Below are 17,093 nucleotides of genomic sequence, written 5' to 3'. Positions count from 1 at the left end.
GGTGTTTACGCACTTAATCAAGCCCAAGGATAACAGCGGGTTTAATATCACACCAATAAACACACCGCGATCCTGGTAACGACAGTCTTTTTATATATGTATGTTCGGTGTCGACAGTACGCAGGAAGAGCTGAGCACGAACAGCAGAGCATCTCTTAATTACAGGTAAATAGAGGCAATTACAGGTAAAAGAGAAATTACATGTCTGTGAGTTCGTTAATAAATTACAATATTTATTTTTTTTTTATATATGTAAATATTTTATAGTACTATGCAACAACAAATTGACTCATCGGAACATTTCGCAATCGAAGATGAAATCCCGATCTTATCTACCCATACTGCCCTGGTATGGAACAGTGTAGAAACAAGAAACAATGAAACTAAAGAATTCAAAATTCAAAACGCGAGTAATAACGAGGTGAAAATTCAAGTAGACATATGTGATGACAGTAAGAATTTTAAGGTATTGCATATATTATACATATATTTTTTACTTACAAAGAAAAAAAGAATTATGGAATTATATTATTAAATTTCTATATGTAGTTCTTTGGTGACAAACAAACAATGTATACAAGCATGATACTGGTAATGCAACCTCAAGAAAGAAGGGAACTCGCAGTTGTGTTTAATCCATACACTGTTGGAGAGATGGCTGCAAAAATTATTATTAAGTTATACAGAAGAGAGAGTAACATTTCTCAACAATATAAACAAGTAAGTGATTTATTGCTAATTTTAATTGTTTTAATTTTTTAATAAATTTAGGAGGACTATTTACAATTTAAATTGGCAGATATTTTTGTATGGATACGGTGGCTACAGCAAAGTGGAAATCTTAGATGTAGTTGAAAATGCAAGTGGAAAACTATCTTTGCTATTAGGCAATTTGTATTATGGAACTACGACTTTAAATACAAATTTTATATTATATAATATAGGCGACTTACCATCATTTGCCAAGATCATGGTTATACCAAAAGGTTTGACTAAACTAATTCCTCTATTTTCTCTCTATGTATTGTCATTTTTATATGAATTATATAAAGATAAACATATTTATATATTGCAGTTATTTCTCCAACAATGGATTCTAGTTGGCATGTAAATCCAAAAGAAGCAATACTTAATGTTGATAAACCCCAAGAAATATCAATACAATTTCATCCAAAGAAAGATTTCGTGTTATTACAACAGTCAAAAGTGTTGCATATTGCAACGATAAAAATTATACATGCTGATGAACCAACCTGCCAACGAATACAAAGGTAAAAAAAAATATATATATATATATATATATTTTGAGACACAAATAAATATTTTGTAGCATATTAATTTTCACTGGAAAATATGCACTTTTTCTCAGATTATATAATAAAATAAAAGAGTCGGGAGCATCAACTGCAGTTACTGAAAGTGAAATATTTAAAAATAGAATTCTTCCCCTAATTGGAGCTTTTCCTAAGAAACAATTAATTCCTAGTTTAACGTCAATCCGCGATCCTACTGTAAGTATGTATAATTATCCCAATCATCCTGTTTATGTAATAATGATAGCTCGTATTTAAATAGCAATACCTAAGTGATTTGTGCACTGGCGTTCATCAGGATGAGATAATGCTCACAGTAAAAGTATGTGCGGACGATACTTCACTTCTGCATTGTGATACTGATGTCTTAGAGCCATATTATTCTCTAGTAGTAAATGATGCTACTCTTGTAGATGGAACAGGTGGAGGAAGTTCTACGCTTCTCAGTAAGAAACTTTTACTGATTTAAATATCTTTTCTAATTTACATATTTCTCAGTATTCTTTATATCAGTTTTTGATGAAGTGTCATTTTTTAATTTCTTGTTAATATTTTATTGTATAGAACCATTGTAGAACACTATGTTGGATGCTGAATCGATCAATTTATTGTAACTCTATCTGCCATTGTTAAGTGGCTGAGCCATTCCGGACCAGTCTAACGAATTGAGACAACTTCAATGTTGTTCCTGTAGAAGGAATGTTACCCGGAAAGAGCTTTCGTTTAAAAATACAATAAATGTTACAATTATTTGTGTAACTATTATTAAAGAAGGAAAACGATTTTAATAGACTAATTTTTAACAAACTATCACATGTTTTTCTTTGATACATTCCTCGCTACTTCAGTCTATTTGCAATAACTATAGTTTATCGCAGAAGTTGTTAACGACAAAGTGTAATATTAGATTGTTATATTTCTTTTTCAAGGCTAGTGGATCGAGAACGAAACATGTTAAGAAAACTCTATCAAATCACAAATTGTCTTGAGAAAATTAGATTGTGATTTAATTTACTTTAGCATAAAATTTTCTGTTAGAATTTCCATGATGTATACGTCGCTTTATGAATATTATGTATTATTTAAAAGTAATATATAATTTAAAATGACTCGAGAATGAAACGTTTTAAATTTGACTTTATTTACTTTTTCGTAATGTAGTTTGATTAAGAAGACTGTTGACACACAATGTATGTGAATGGAAAAAAATATATGTATTGCTGTAAACTGAGAACGATCCCATTCTCGTGATACATTTCGATTTGATTAAACAACAGTTGTAATGAAACAATTATATTGATGCGCACACATACATAAAAATTTATAAGTGCATAATGTGCCTGGTTATCGTCTTCTACCTTTCTAATGATACATTAAATCCGTAGATAAATTAATTTATTGCGTGGGACTTGATAACTTGACGCGAATTGCAATAGTGGCCCACAACAAATGATGAAACAGATTGATTTCATAACAGAGTTTCTTTTGTCAAAGAAATTTCGTTGTAAAACTAATTTACGTTTCTTCTTTACTTTAAAAAGGAAAAATTGTATAAATCATTATTTATTATTCTTAGAGACTTGTGAATAGTTTGAATTCGAATCGAATCGATCAAATGTTGAAACAAAAAAATTTCAGATTTTTCATTAGATTATAGCATTTTTTTCGGACTTGCAGATTTTCTGACAACCACATTTTGTTAAGATTTCAAATTTTAATGTTGACTCAACAAATTCCATATTTGAATGCATATTTTCTAAGTATTCTAGATTTAAAATTCTTTTGTGAAAAAAGTTTTTATATCTCATACTTATTTTTAAAAATTGTTAATATTTTGAATTTTTTTCCTTATATACATATATTAAGAAGTCATACATGTCAAGAAATTATAAAAGGTAGACTTTTACAACTTTTCTGAAGTGTTCTACAGTGGCAGCATACGCGGATGATAAATTAAAGCTCATTCTCTACTTCTAGAAAGCGATACTATTCGTATAGACGAAGCAAGTGGGGCAAGTATCTTCACTTCTTAGTAAGAAACTTTTATTCATTTGAATATTTTTTCCTATGCACATATTTTTTATTATTCTTTATATCAGTTTTTGATGAAATATTATTAAAAAATTTCTTGTTAATATAATATTTTATTGTACAGAACTATGGTAAAACATGAAGTTTAGTATGCGTAAGGAGATCACTGTTACTCCACCATTGTTCTCAGTCTTCCAATGAAGACTTCTTTTCTTTCTTTCGATTTTCATAAAATGTATCCAAGTTTTTTTGGTGCATACTTTTATTTTAAAGAATTTCAAAAAAATTTTCTGATCTGTCAAACTAATTCGAAAAATAATTTATTCTGTAATGCGATCAATATTTAGGAGCCTCTTAAAACACAAAATATATAAATATTATATATTATACATAATGATCATAATAATAATAATAACATTAAGACAATTAGATATAAGTTACAACAAATATAAACTATTTTTTTCATTTGCAAAATAAATATACTTTATTTCTTAAAAAATTAAGTATATGTACAGTTATGAAGTACTTAAAATTTACTAGTAAGTCTTAAACATTCTTCTCATCATGTCTTTATTTCTCTGAATTGATGCTTGCAACCTGGTATTATAAATGTCAAACTGTTTTTTCGCTGAATGATTACTAGATTCTAAAGTAAGCACTGCTTTCAGATCTGCAATAGCTTTTTCGTAGTCTCCCATACTGCCATGTGCCACTCCTCTCCTGTACAAGGCCTTAACATTATTTTCATCCTTATTCAACACCTTGATACACAGTGTAACAACATGCTGATAATTCTTTTGCTTTAGTTGGCATATGGCCATGTTATTATACAATGCAAGCCTTAAATCATTAATATTGCACTCCAACTGCGTGTCCAGTTCCAAGTCCACTATCGGCTCTAATGTTATCAGAAGCTTGCAAGCTTTACTGAACTTGCGGAATGCATCTATGATTTGGGAGCTTTTAAACAATTCGGTACCTCTCTCTTTGTATCTCAAAGCCACTTTATACTTTTCTTCGGCACTCCATTCCCAAACTGATTTGTACCGTTTACAGTGAGTCAATACGATTTCAAACTTAACTATTATGGATTTGTTACTAACTACAAAATCGTCTGATTGTTCTAGAGGCATGATAATGGTAACGAGACTCCTCTCATTGATATTCATCATGCAAATCACTCTCTCAATTTTTTCATCAATTTCTGAACCAGCTTCTCCTATGATCACAGTCTTCTCTGGCTCGCCGTCAAGAATAGTGGTGTGATATTTCTCTCTCAAATCCGCTTCAGATGTTCCAGAAACATTTATCTTCTCCACAATAACAGTACATGTAGAGCATTCCGTTGGTTTCTTGATAAACACTCCAGACTTTAGCACATTCTTTTTTATGCTTTTGTCCGCTGATTCCCACGATTGAGGCATGATGACTCGTAGATCATCAATTCTGCAAAACGACATTAATCGGCAATTAAAAATATTAATATTAAATTAATAAAGTTCAGTATGTAAACTATTGTACCTTTTTGTTTTGATACACAGTTTTCAAAGGTCGGTTTTCAGAGGCCGCAGGAGAGGCTATAACATACTACGATGTCAATATACATGTACATACAGGTTAGACCTCGGAAAGCATGTCCAAGCATGTCGCCCGCATAGAACTTGTATAGTTCTATGGTCGCCCGACACCTGGCGAAGGGAGCACTAAACGCGCGTATACGAAATTAATTTGAAATTGCCTTTGTCCTAAATTTCTTTCACGCGACTGATTGATTCATCTCATCACACTGTATCGACGATAATTTACGCGAATGCAATGGGAACGAGGCGCGAATAAACAGTAGATCCGTTTACAACTATACAAATGTTTTTTATAAACATTAGAGTATATATAAAAATCATTGTATTCAAAGCTAATTGAAATGTCAAGATTCTATTTCGATATTGTATAAGAACTAAAAGAATTTTTAAAACACTCTCTCAGGATCTGAACAATCTTACTGAATTTTATATTAATAAAATTCTTGTATGAATCTCAATTCTGAAGAACATTTATGCACTTGCTTATTTTATTTTGCACCATTGATGTAAATTAAACAAAATATTTAAATAAAAGGAAATTTCAAGAATATAGTTATCAAAGATTCAAGTTATATTTTAAAAACAAATTACAACTGTATATTTCTATTGTACATTTATTTAAGTAACATTTAATTTTGTCCATTTTTCACTGACCTTCCACAACCACTTTGCCAGCTGATCGTTCTTGGCTTCCTCTGATACTTCCTTGGTTTTGCAATTGCTGTAACAAATATAACGATAACGTTGATGTTACATTCGCGATGTTTGTAAAATTCCCGATGATGCTTACTCGAAATAACATCCGGAAACATTCGTAAGACTAGGATCTAACGCCGCATACAAAACAGTTTGAGCCCCTTGCAGAGGTGCTCTAATAAATGGCCAAGCAAAAGGTTTCAGGAATATTCGTGTAAAGAAATTGTTGTATACGGACATATGCCGCGTTATGTTTGTATCGACTATACCGGGATGAACAGCGTTCACGGTAACGTCGGTTCCTGAAAAATAACCAAAGAAAACATACATAACAGCAATCGCTACAAAACAAAAAAATAATGCGATTATGCTAAATTACCTTTCAATCTGCTTGCTAATTCCCGAGTGAAAAGGATTATAGCTAATTTACTCTGACCATATGCTCTACCAGCATCATAGTCATTCTCCCAATTTAAATCCTGCATGTTTATTTGGCCTCTACGGTGAGCGGCGCTTGTCAAATTTATAATTCTTGACGGCGTGGACTCTTTTAAGACGTCCAGCAACAAGTTTGTAAGCAGGAAGTGTCCCATGTGATTGACTCCAAGCTGCATTTCTATACCTTCTTCAGTGTAACTCTTTGGACATCTCATTACGCCAGCGTTGTTAATAAGTATATGAAGTTTGTTATATTCTGCAAATGCAAACAGGACAGACATTAAAAATCAAACAAATTTTTTGTCTCATTTGATTATATAATATAATCACCTTTCTTAAATTGGGCAACAAATTTCCTAATACTTTCTTGTGACGCTAAGTCACACTTCCTGCAATAAACATACTTATTCTTTGTGTCGAGTACAATATCTCTACGTACCTGTACAAGAATAAAATTACATTATACAACAAAACAGCAAAATAATACAAGAAAGCTAGTCACTTGACTGAAACGCAATATCTTACGATACAACGCTGTCTGTCTTATTTATACTTTATTTGTAAATTGAGCAGATACTAACGATGATATAAGTACCGTTTCACATTTTCCCATGTCCCTGCATGCCATAATGACTTTCGCATTGCGTTTGGCTAACTCTAAAGCTGTCTGCTTCCCGATACCAGAATTGGCTCCTGTCACAATGACTACCTTATCAATTAGATCCTCTTTCCCTTTATATTTTTCACCTCCCATGTAATCCCTGTAATTTCAACATAATTAAATTATTCATGTCATAAAGCAATGAAAGAAGTTGAAAGTATTGTCCCACTTAGCATTAACATTATATGTATAAAAGAAAAGATTTATCTGTAAACAGTTCATCTATAATTTTACAACATTCCTTTGTGGATATTGAAATTATGTATTACTTATTATTTAATTATTGTAAAGTAGAAAACGAAAAGCGTGGAGTAAAATTAATCGATTTAATTGTGCAAAATCCTAGGAAGGATTTAAAGCAACATTACTTTGTCAGATACGCTACACCAAATGTGGTCGCCGCCACGGAAGCGTAAAGAAGCGGTTTTGGGAGTTGCCAGGGCATTTTCACCGAATTTCAATTTGTGGACAAAGTTAAAGAAACAATTTAGATTTGATAGAAGAGCATATGAGCTGATATGAACATAACCAAGTAACTCCGGCAAGCATGTGCAAGTAGGTACGTCACAATGCGTCACATGTTCAATTCGTTCTTCTTCTTGATAAGGGCCGTTGGATTTCTGTCTCCTTCTAGCAGCACATGGAAAGTATGACAATGTAAGGCCAATCAGCATTTCGTTTTTACGGAAAGAAACGGCGAGGTAAGAGCTGATTGACCGCTACATTTCGCGCACAACAATTTAAAAACCACAAAAGATCAAAGAAAAGGTAAAAGAAACATACTGTAATTATATATTATAATCAGTATTATAATTTAATTAATATAATTTATAATAAATTAATTATTGTATCTTTTATTCTGTATCAAAGCTTATCTATATAATCATAATATACTTTAATAATACATTTAATAATACTGTATTGATAATCAATAAATTTTATGGAGTATGAAGTTATAAAACTTTATATTAATTTTATAAATTTTATAAATTAATTTTAATTCAATATTATAAAAAGTTTGATTAAGAATTATGAAATACTTAAAAGCAACAATTACTGAATAGATTAAACATTATGAAATTTTCAAAGTCACATTGTAGAGCAAAATTAATAAATTATCCGTTTTCTATTTTCTTGACGTTATTTTTATTTATTAAGTCAAAATCGCTAAATCTTGTTATTTAATCTTTTAATATTTCTAATAATTTGAAATTTCAAGTTAATGTTAATTAATGACAAGTTAATTAATGTTAATTGTAACAATCAAGCAACTTAACAACTAAATTACATAAATTCTCAATTTTTCATACTTCTATATTTGTGAGATAAAAAAAATGGTGTCAATAGGAAAGTATCTATAAAAAAAAATTTATTAATGCTCTTTATACATGATTTGAACATTTTGTAGATTCTATAAATATGCATATATAAGTATATACATTATATTTAAATAAAGCTATATTCTGTCGACAATTATACTAGTCTGCGAATGCACGAGCACCGCCGGCATCTCCGCTAGACATCTCGTAGAGTACAAAGATCCCGTCGTGGACTTGCCGCTCACAACGACTCTCATTCGTGACTTCGCAAATTGTGTCGTCAAACAAAGAAAAAATATTCTCGATTTATCCGGGATATGTCACCATTCGTCAAGTGTACGTTCAGTTGCATTCCTCGCAGGTGGCAACTGAAACGCGAATAACTAGAAATCGTTAAGATCAGCGGAGATGGTTCCGAGAGTGTATTTGTGTGTGTTTGTATGTAAAAGTGTGTCGGGAGAAAAATCCTTCAAACGTAAAACTGCCCGCCGCGTACACATAGATTAATTTCGAGGTACTCTAATGTCAAACGTAATAATTTCAATCTCAATGTAAAAGAGGGAAGTCATGTACTGTAACATAGATCTAACATAAAGCGTCTTTAAGTTTACGCAGAAACGAAATGACGATGAGATTGTCAATCCGGCATTATTATCGTACGATAGCGAGCTTCCAGAGCCTTCAACATGTTACATATTCTCACCAGCTCATTTATTCCTCATTCAACTAATAACGCAACTAATTATTTAGCTTCTTTTCTTTTTGGGGATATTACATATTACATATAATCATCCTCGAACGAAACAATGAATTTACTCGTCAATCGAACGTAAGATACAGTTTCCCTGAGATCAGGGTTCAATAAAACGGCAATGGGGAGCTCTCACAAATGCTAGAGAATAAATTACTACTTAGTTAAAGGATAAGAGTTATGCAATATCTCGTTTATCTTATCGTATATACAGGATACTTAACAATGTGATGAATCTCCTTGAAACAAATTATTAGAACACTGCTCAGTGCCGTGGTTTACAGAGAGAAAAATCACATCCAGCGTATATCTGTAATCCTCCCCTATGTCGCACGACAATTCCATGCAGAATTTCCGCGCGTGCGGATCGTATCGTGATCTCAGGACGAGCGTACTGATTCCCGCAATCTCGATCGAGATTCGTCGAATTACGCTTCACACTAATAAGTCGGGAAGAAATTCTCTCTACAGTCTCTCCATACGGGATGTAACGATCAACGTCATACTCAGGAGCCCGTCTTCCTCTTTCTTCTCTCTCTCTCTCTCTCTCTCTCCTGATTTTTTTCCGGTAATCGCCAAGAACGCTCGTTGCTCAACGTGAGTCCACTAAAATTAAATGTCCGCCTGATAGGCGTGTATAAATATAATTCGTTACAAGCTTGATAATACACGCTAAATCATATTTACGGTGCGCGCGTGCACCGTGTGTGTACTTGGTTCCCTTCGAATTTATTTCCAACATCGTGAATGTCAGCATGTCGTGTGATGTACATTACTAATACTAATTATATCACATAATAAGTTTTTTCGCGTCTTATTTACAGTATAACAGTGCTTTCGCCTATACCTCGTGAACATCTTCGTCTTCCTCACAATTGTGTTACAGAGCATTAAATCGATAAATAATTCCCAAGTGATTGCTGATGATTTATTGCGATATTGATCCAACATCATCAGCAGCTTTCGGCAACAAAGTTTCAACAATACGTACAAATTACTTAGCAACTCGGAAAGAACTGAAGATGATAACGTAAAGAGAATGATCAGCCATCCGTATTTGAAGAAAATTATGGTACAAATACAATGATATTCGTGCAAGTTTCCGCGAATCTATGAAAAATATATAATTGATTGTTATAGACTTAGCCTATTCATCTCGTATAAATTACATTTCAGTCTAAATTGTTCCTCCAAAGAAAACAATGTCCTCCCTGTCATCTCTCGAAACTCTTCTCTTCCATTGTTAGTTCGACTTATTGAATGACTTTTTCAATGCAAGTCGATTCAATGCTCTATTTTCGTTAAACAGCTCATTTCCAAAACTTTCTTCAAAATTTACAATGTTGTATGAAATAATAGAAAAGGAAGAATCAGAGAAGCATATTTCAAGAATAAAAGTAAATTATAAAAATAAAAAAAAACCTCTATAACTGTGGAAAAATACTGCAAGAATGATTATTATCTAGAACAGCTCTTTCAAAAATACAAAAAAATATTCGTTAAAAGAATCAATTTAATAGACATTAAACGTAATACAAATTTTTTCTTTCTTTCCCCACTGCTTCAGAAAAGTAAACGTAACGTAACGTTAAATTAATATTTGAATAAAATAATTTCTTTTAATTTATATTATTATTTTAATATCATTGCTTCAGTCATACACTTTTAACTTCCTTTTTATCTTGCTTACAGGAACTTTGCTGCAATTGAACATTGCTCCACACAATGAGCGCGTCCCGAAATGCACCAACACAATCTTATAAATCTATAACTCGCATATGCTTAAGTATAGTATAGATATTCAATACTATCAGTGTATATCAGTACATTTCGGAAATGCAACTCATATTGATACAACTGTTGTAAAAATATTAACATTTTGCTCCAACATTCAGACTAGGTGAAAAACTGATCTGCCTTTCACTGTTATTTGCATATAAAAATTGCAAAAAAAAACACGATAATCGTAAAGTGGAATAACGAAACAATTGCGGCTGCGTTTGCAACAGTTACGAAAGCCGGATTCATCGTGTTATATACAAAAATACATACATATCGGATCTTTAAAATAAAAAAATACAAAGAATGAATAGTTGTCAAAGATCGAGAGAAAGTAAATTTCACGGACTAAAATAAGCAATACAAAAATACACATCGGCGGAAAAGTGCACCGTGTACTTGACAATTACATGACGAGATTCATAGTAAACTTATAAAACTCGCCTCGTAATGTTCGCGTTTGCCATAGAAGTCCACAAAAATCGTTAAAATACAGACAAAAACGATGTCCGTTATCATCCAATAATGCATTGTACCTCAGAAAGATATGAATGAAAAGTTTGATGTGAAATGAGTAAGAGTAATGTGACAATAGCGCGGATATCAGGTACTTTCTTTTTCTCGGAATTCGATATCATGCTCAGCATCAAAGCTCCAAAGTCATAGCATATGATAAACCGAAAAGATGTTACATTTAACTTTGTGATATATATCAATATCACAGCCGAATACAACTTTAAAAGCTTTTCAACGGCAATCATATACTGAGCATCCAAATGCTACATATCGTCAACATACTCAAAACAACATTCCCTAATGTCTCCATATTGCTAATATCCATCTGGTAACGTAAAAAGAACTGTTCTCTGCTCATAACGGGCAGTCCCATTTGAGTACTTTACCGCACCTCACGATCCCGAGGACTGCTCGATATGTCCGGGTAGTTGTGTCATTTTTCCTCTTTATACCGCTTTTTCTGGTTTTCCTCAGGCCATAGAAATTGTAACGTTAATTCCTAAATTTCCATTATCAGCAAACAGCTGCGCGATAGAGGTGTCAAATACAAGGCAGTCAGAATTTAAAATTGCAGACGATACACCCTCGTGAATAGAACGTGGCATAGCTTCCCACGTAAGACGTCTTCTATGCCCATTTAGTTCCAGTCTGTTGAACACAATTCAATTAAAATGAAAGATGTTTGTCAGAGATAAAATATTATTAACTCTATCTGCAATCTAGGTTTTCTTGCAAAGTAAAATTCCACTCTCAAAAATTCCACTGCTCAAATTTCAATTTTTATTAAGTAAAGGTCTTAATATTTTAAAATCCTATTTGATAATGCATTAAAAAGGAACTCTGAACTTGTACAGATCACAAACAGAGGGAATAAAAATGTGGTTGCAGACAGAGGTAGAGTACTATTTGCTTGAATTTTTTTTTTAAATAGTACTTTCAGATAAACGACATGACTGTATATAATTACCTGTAGGCAAAATTCTCCGCTTGCTTTCTGGAGCCAATTAATTGTACAATTGCAAAGAACTGTTGATGTCCATCGTACTTTTCCTGCTTCTCGAGCACCAACATGAAGTGGTGGCCAAAACAAGATTGCATCATGACCCAGTCGACGGCTCCAGGGAGATTAATGTCAGTTGCCAAAAAAACAATGTCCTCACCTAGAGAAAATTGCACAAAGGACAATGTATAAAGATTTAACTACAATCACAATCAAAAAGCAAAGATTTAGTACCTTGTAATGTCGTAATACTTTTGTGACTCATAATAAGATGTGGCATCACTTGTTCCAGTGATCCCTGCCACTTGCAGGACGCACCTGGGCAGGGACAACTGTATGGACGGAACTCGCATGCATCCTCGTGATCTGCTTTCTCCGTGTGCACTAGTGAAACTGCGCAGCCACTGGTGGAGTATTTGCAGGGAAACATGACATTACTGGCTACCTTTTCCATAGCCAAGTTACGAATGTTACCTGCATTAGCCAAATTCTCGTTAGATGTAATCTCGATAACAAAGAGAAGGAAATGTTTTAAGAAAATCTTACATACCCAAAGGACCCCTGCATGTGGGGCAGCAGGAGAGTTTGGGTCTGCAATTTGTACAGACTAGATGTCCGCTCTGACATTGCAGGATAGGTGGAAGCACGTAGTCGAAGCAAACAGGACACTCGAAGAGGCTGGCCAAATCGGTGGAGCTGCTCAGGGCGGATACGGTCGACGCAGAGGTGCTTGCGACCCCTCTCCCTCGCTTGCCCGTGTTGATGTTTAGTTGAGACATTTTGTCTTTCAGGTTAGGTACCGTGGATCGTCACTCTGACTACACGAACGACCGTGTCCCTTCGTTTCTCGAACTGTCTCAGCAATGCATTTCTGATGCAAGCTAGTTTCCAGCTGATTCACTTCCCTGCAAAATTGCAAATATTCATATATTTTCGATATCTCATTTAACCCTCTCGTACTTGCGTGGTTAGAAACGAAATTGCACGTGTCTTCTCTCTCTTTATCTACCGGCTATCTATATCTTTGTCTTCTTTCTCATAGAACAAATGTATTTACTGCAAACTTTCTCCCAGATACTTTTAGATTTTTAAATCTTAATAATTAAACAATAAAAATGTCTGTTGACAAATAAAACATTAACGTGTTACTAAGGCGAGACATAAAAAGTTACATATTTTTTAATATTTTCCTAATCTCATTTTTATCATTCTATTATTGCAATAAAAAAAAAGTTGTAAACTATGATTACAAGCCATATCAATTTTATCTGCACAATTGGTTTGAAAACCTTCAAATATTAAAAAAATTTTACATTATTATGACATGAACTTTTAAATTAGCTAGAGTTTAATAAACTCCATCTAATCGCGTGCTACTTATATTTTCACCTTAATAACGGCTGGCCTCGATCTACGATAGGTATAGCAAGCCTTTTGCTCCAAGCTGATTTGTTCTAAACTTTAAACTTTATAGTTGAGATCTGTGCAGGTCTATTTTGTAATTCCTTACCGATAGTTTCGTTATCGTTATAACGTCATTGTATACATATAATAGACGTTAAAAAGGTGTAACGACGTTATAACGATAACGAAACTTTTAAGTTACAGAATAAACCAGCTAGTGGCCTCACTTAGGCCAATGTAATCTTAATTGGTTTAACTTGCTTAATATTTTTTTCTAGTTCTATCTAAGAATCAGAAGATAAAAATTAAACCGAGTTAATTTATATATTTTACATTATGACTTAAAAAAAAGAATCAAACACGCGAAAAAAACGTTACAATTTATAGTTTAGAGAAAAAACGATAAAGAATTCATTCATATGTAAGACTGTGAAATGTATAATACAATTAAAATCGAGAAAAAACCAGCGAGGTCTAGAAAATCTTAGTGCTCAAATAATATTTCATATGTGACTTTATATACATTTTCTAATTCTTCAAATTGCACATCGTTATACTTTCTGTTTTGAAACGCAGTTCTTGAATTGAATCAGAATAGTAGTATCACAATATTAAATTGATACTCAAGTTAATAATATTGATGCTATAAAACTGATAGGCTAAGAGACATGCAATGTACTTTCCAATGTGAAATAGAAACAGATGCTAACAAACATCTGTACAATCCTCCTATCCCTTAGAAGAACTAAAAAATGTACATAAAATTACATATGAAATTATTGACCTTTTTTCAGTAAAAAAAAAAAAAAAAAAAAAAGCTACTCATCTATTGTAGGTCTTAGAAAATAAGTCCACTTGAAAGAATGGCCTAGAATTTTTCTATATGAAAAGCTTTTGTATAAATTCTGTAAAAATAGTTTAAATCTAATGAATTTGATTTAGCGAGCATACAAGGGCTAATTGTAATATCTTTATCTTAAATGTATCATTTATAAGCTACTATTACTAGTAGCATATATTTAGTAATATTAGTATTTTACTAACAATACAGTATCATTGTGTTATATATAATTTAATGTTATATACGATTTGATAATTATGCATGTAAATATACGAATCGCCTAATGATTTAGATTGTTGCATGTGACATTTAGATCGTTCCTTATACTTTTTAGGCTATATAGTTTTTAAAGATTATCGCGTGTCTCTTTTGGAAAAAGAAAAAAAAATTGCCAAATTCCAATTTAAATCTTTGGCGGTTTCGCTGTTTTATTGCAGTAATCAATTTCAATTGGGGATTATACGTACAGTTTCAATGAGGTTTGTTTGACATCTTCGTTCGATAAAAATACTGTATCCACGTAAGTTCCGGTGACTGTAACTGACTATAAGCATACTGTCACTTTTTACATACGCGAGTCCAACAATCACGTGTATCTAGGGTCCAAACAATCGATGACAGTCACGACGCGTTATGCAATGCCAAGTCGCGCGATCGGTGATACACGCATTTTTTTCACTGTACGCGCTGTAAAAAAAAAACGGAATTTGCCGCCTGCGAGCGGAAACTTTCCGATCGCGTAGGCGATTAGCAGCCCGTTATTGCGATCTCCAAGGAAAAGTACACGCGATGTGACGATGCTCGCCGTTGCTCCAATCTTCGATTCACCAATGACTACAAATTTTATCTTTCACCTTAGGAAAATAAATTGCTAAAATAATTTCAATAATAATCTCATCCTTTCTTGGTTTTTCAGCACCGATTACTGATTCATTTCTACCATTGTAGACACCAATTTTGATTCTTGATTTAACTTTTTATCAGATTCTAGAATTAAAGAAAAATAAAAAGTTAAAGTTAAATCAAAATTAAAGTTACTCTTCTCTGATAGAAATAGAGCCAGATAGCAAAAAGAATTTTAAAAAAAGAATTCAGGCTTATGTCATTAATTCAGAGTTTATTTTAAGATACAAAAAGAATTCTTAAAAGCTTTTTTGTGTCTGAAAATGAATTCTCAATTGATGACATGAGCCTGAATTCTTTTTGAACTCTCTGTGCTATCTGGAGATATAAGTATGTTAAAAGCAGAGAAATCATATGTCTTTTAAGATTTTGAAATAGCAGTTTAGTATCAGCTTTTGAGATTCTTAGAAGGAACAACGGTGGTGATCGTGCAATTTTAAATTTTCTCGAGTTACAGATTCGGCCCTTGATGTGGGCGAACAACATAGTTCATTCGCCGATCCGAAACTCAACCTCAGCAAGTTGAACCCGGGATGGATTATTATTGTGGAGATCATTCTCGACCGAGGCACGATGAGTTACTATCTGCTCTCTTATCCCCGAAGCCGCTTTTTTTTCTCCCTTCTCGCTATCCTACGGATACCCCTTCGGTACGCACCAACCACTTACCGAGGCGCACAGGCAGGATGAGATCGGACAAAGGTGCGTATCGGTAAAGACCGCCGTCGTCGCGTACACCGCTGAGGCAGGTGAAACGATCGGGAAGCTCGCCGCACGGCCGAACGGCGGGAGTCGATGGAAGGCACTTCTTGTAGGAGGCAGCGACGTTATTAACGACGATGATGACGATGATGATGATAATGATGATGATGATGATGATGGTGATGAGGAAGATGACGATGAACGCGTAGTCGCAGGTGACTCGACGCGGCGACCAAGATCCGTGAGCGTTGTTGCCCGAGTACCCGTCGACGTTGCGTGACGACGCATCGATGTGACCAGGGTGTTGGGACGATGACGCGAGGAGAGAGTGTTTTCGTCGGGATAAGAAGCAGGAGGAGCAACGGGAGCAGGCGGGTGTTGCGAGGAGCGGGAGGGGGCTACATCGCGAATCCCCGCGATCGTCGGAGCGGCGTGACCGATCGCGACAGCACCCGTGCCGATTCTGGGTGAGGCATAGCGCCGCGCTCAGGAACACGCTTCCTTTCTCTCTCCCACTCCCTTTTTTTTCCTCTGTCGCTCGCTTGTCCGCAACGATCCTCCACTTCCGGTCACTCGGTTCCCGACTTCCCGTGCGAAAAGAATCACTCCGAAAATGCCGCGACGAGTTCAATCAGCCCCACAGCTGTTACATACACGCCAATGGGTCAGCGCCGCTCGTGCAACTACCGGGATATTGCGGGATATCGGAAACCGCCGTGCCAAGCGATGCCGAGGGCATCGCGGGAATTGCGCGGCATCTGTCGAGGGGACTGTTAATGTCGTCCCTCACGCGTTACGCGCTCGCCAGACAACAAAGTTGAAAACTAAAGCATTAGAGCATCGGCACGAAGAGCGTATCGCGCTTGATTTGTACATATTTTATTCGCCAAGCAAGACACAATGAAATTATATTTAAGATTGATTGTGCAACAAAAAATCAAAAATAAAAAAAACATAGGAGATGGAAGATTAAGATTGGATGTAACACAGAATATTAAAATAAACGTATGAAATAAAGATTAAGACTGAAAATTTGATAGAAGATTAGAATTGAATATAACACAGAAGATTAAAACTGAACATATAAAATATAAGCTTGAGATTGAAAATTAATGAAATAGATCTTTAAAAAATGATAGAAAATTCGTGAGATAAAGAT

The 17,093-nt window shown here is 34.1% G+C and overlaps 4 protein-coding genes across 9 annotated transcripts; 1 reads left to right on the top strand and 3 right to left on the bottom strand.

Moving 5' to 3' along the window:
- Nucleotides 1-549: 549 nt before the first annotated feature.
- On the top strand, nucleotides 550-2,123 carry LOC105203579. Its single transcript, XM_039447310.1, has 5 exons — nucleotides 550-986; nucleotides 1,076-1,271; nucleotides 1,370-1,511; nucleotides 1,576-1,759; nucleotides 1,878-2,123. Exons 1-5 carry the CDS (start codon nucleotides 971-973, stop codon nucleotides 1,886-1,888), a joined length of 549 nt encoding a protein of 182 aa, XP_039303244.1. The 5' UTR covers nucleotides 550-970; the 3' UTR covers nucleotides 1,889-2,123.
- Nucleotides 2,124-3,798: 1,675 nt separating this feature from the next.
- On the bottom strand, nucleotides 3,799-5,626 carry LOC105203580 (peptidyl-prolyl cis-trans isomerase FKBP4). 2 transcript variants are annotated; one of them, XM_039447308.1, is made up of 3 exons: nucleotides 5,579-5,626; nucleotides 4,866-4,921; nucleotides 3,799-4,790 (listed from the first exon to the last, which is right to left on the bottom strand). In XM_039447308.1, the coding sequence occupies exon 3, from the start codon at nucleotides 4,766-4,768 to the stop codon at nucleotides 3,881-3,883; it is 888 nt and encodes a 295-aa protein (XP_039303242.1). In that variant the 5' UTR covers nucleotides 4,769-4,790; nucleotides 4,866-4,921; nucleotides 5,579-5,626; the 3' UTR covers nucleotides 3,799-3,880. The 2 variants fall into 2 exon arrangements, with proteins under 2 accessions (XP_039303242.1, XP_011170696.1); XM_011172394.3 differs by lacking the exon at nucleotides 5,579-5,626 and having other exon boundaries at nucleotides 3,801-4,790; nucleotides 4,866-5,336.
- On the bottom strand, nucleotides 5,473-7,429 carry LOC105203582 (retinol dehydrogenase 13). Of its 2 annotated transcripts, none has more exons than XM_039447307.1 (6): nucleotides 7,249-7,429; nucleotides 6,654-6,819; nucleotides 6,389-6,497; nucleotides 6,000-6,314; nucleotides 5,715-5,922; nucleotides 5,473-5,645 (listed from the first exon to the last, which is right to left on the bottom strand). In XM_039447307.1, the coding sequence occupies exons 1-6, from the start codon at nucleotides 7,266-7,268 to the stop codon at nucleotides 5,543-5,545; spliced, it is 921 nt and encodes a 306-aa protein (XP_039303241.1). In that variant the 5' UTR covers nucleotides 7,269-7,429; the 3' UTR covers nucleotides 5,473-5,542. The 2 variants fall into 2 exon arrangements, with proteins under 2 accessions (XP_039303241.1, XP_011170697.1); XM_011172395.3 differs by having other exon boundaries at nucleotides 7,088-7,367.
- A 642-nt stretch (nucleotides 7,430-8,071) lies between these two features.
- Nucleotides 8,072-16,830, bottom strand: LOC105203583 (E3 ubiquitin-protein ligase SIAH1). Of its 4 annotated transcripts, none has more exons than XM_011172396.3 (6): nucleotides 15,902-16,830; nucleotides 14,797-15,016; nucleotides 12,635-12,989; nucleotides 12,319-12,558; nucleotides 12,052-12,244; nucleotides 8,072-11,732 (listed from the first exon to the last, which is right to left on the bottom strand). In XM_011172396.3, exons 3-6 carry the CDS (start codon nucleotides 12,861-12,863, stop codon nucleotides 11,555-11,557), a joined length of 840 nt encoding a protein of 279 aa, XP_011170698.1. In that variant the 5' UTR covers nucleotides 12,864-12,989; nucleotides 14,797-15,016; nucleotides 15,902-16,830; the 3' UTR covers nucleotides 8,072-11,554. The 4 variants fall into 4 exon arrangements, with proteins under 4 accessions (XP_011170698.1, XP_011170703.1, XP_011170702.1 ...); XM_011172401.3 differs by having other exon boundaries at nucleotides 14,797-14,873; XM_011172400.3 differs by lacking the exon at nucleotides 14,797-15,016 and having other exon boundaries at nucleotides 15,902-16,829.
- Between the last annotated feature and the right edge of the window lie 263 nt (nucleotides 16,831-17,093).

The sequence above is a fragment of the Solenopsis invicta genome, chromosome 3, assembly GCF_016802725.1.
Source record: "Solenopsis invicta isolate M01_SB chromosome 3, UNIL_Sinv_3.0, whole genome shotgun sequence".
In the NCBI taxonomy this organism is placed as follows: Eukaryota; Metazoa; Arthropoda; class Insecta; order Hymenoptera; family Formicidae; genus Solenopsis; species Solenopsis invicta.
This window is presented reverse-complemented; position numbering and strand designations above follow the sequence as displayed.

Coding starts and splice junctions, on each gene's coding strand:
- LOC105203579 (XM_039447310.1), top strand. Junction 1,272..1,369: donor ACCTGCCAACGAATACAAAG/GTAAAAAAAAAT, acceptor ACTTTTTCTCAG/ATTATATAATAAAATAAAAG. Junction 1,512..1,575: donor CGTCAATCCGCGATCCTACT/GTAAGTATGTAT, acceptor GTATTTAAATAG/CAATACCTAAGTGATTTGTG.
- LOC105203583 (XM_011172396.3), bottom strand. CDS start 12,863: ATGTCTCAACTAAACATCAACACGGGCAAGCGAGGGAGAGGGGTCGCA. Junction 12,245..12,318: donor AAGTATTACGACATTACAAG/GTACTAAATCTT, acceptor AATTTTCTCTAG/GTGAGGACATTGTTTTTTTG. Junction 11,733..12,051: donor GCGGAGAATTTTGCCTACAG/GTAATTATATAC, acceptor TGTGTTCAACAG/ACTGGAACTAAATGGGCATA.
- LOC105203582 (XM_011172395.3), bottom strand. CDS start 7,164: ATGCCCTGGCAACTCCCAAAACCGCTTCTTTACGCTTCCGTGGCGGCG. Junction 6,820..7,087: donor GGTGTAGCGTATCTGACAAA/GTAATGTTGCTT, acceptor TTGAAATTACAG/GGATTACATGGGAGGTGAAA. Junction 5,646..5,714: donor GTTTCCGGATGTTATTTCGA/GTAAGCATCATC, acceptor TATTTGTTACAG/CAATTGCAAAACCAAGGAAG.
- LOC105203580 (XM_039447308.1), bottom strand. CDS start 4,768: ATGCCTCAATCGTGGGAATCAGCGGACAAAAGCATAAAAAAGAATGTG.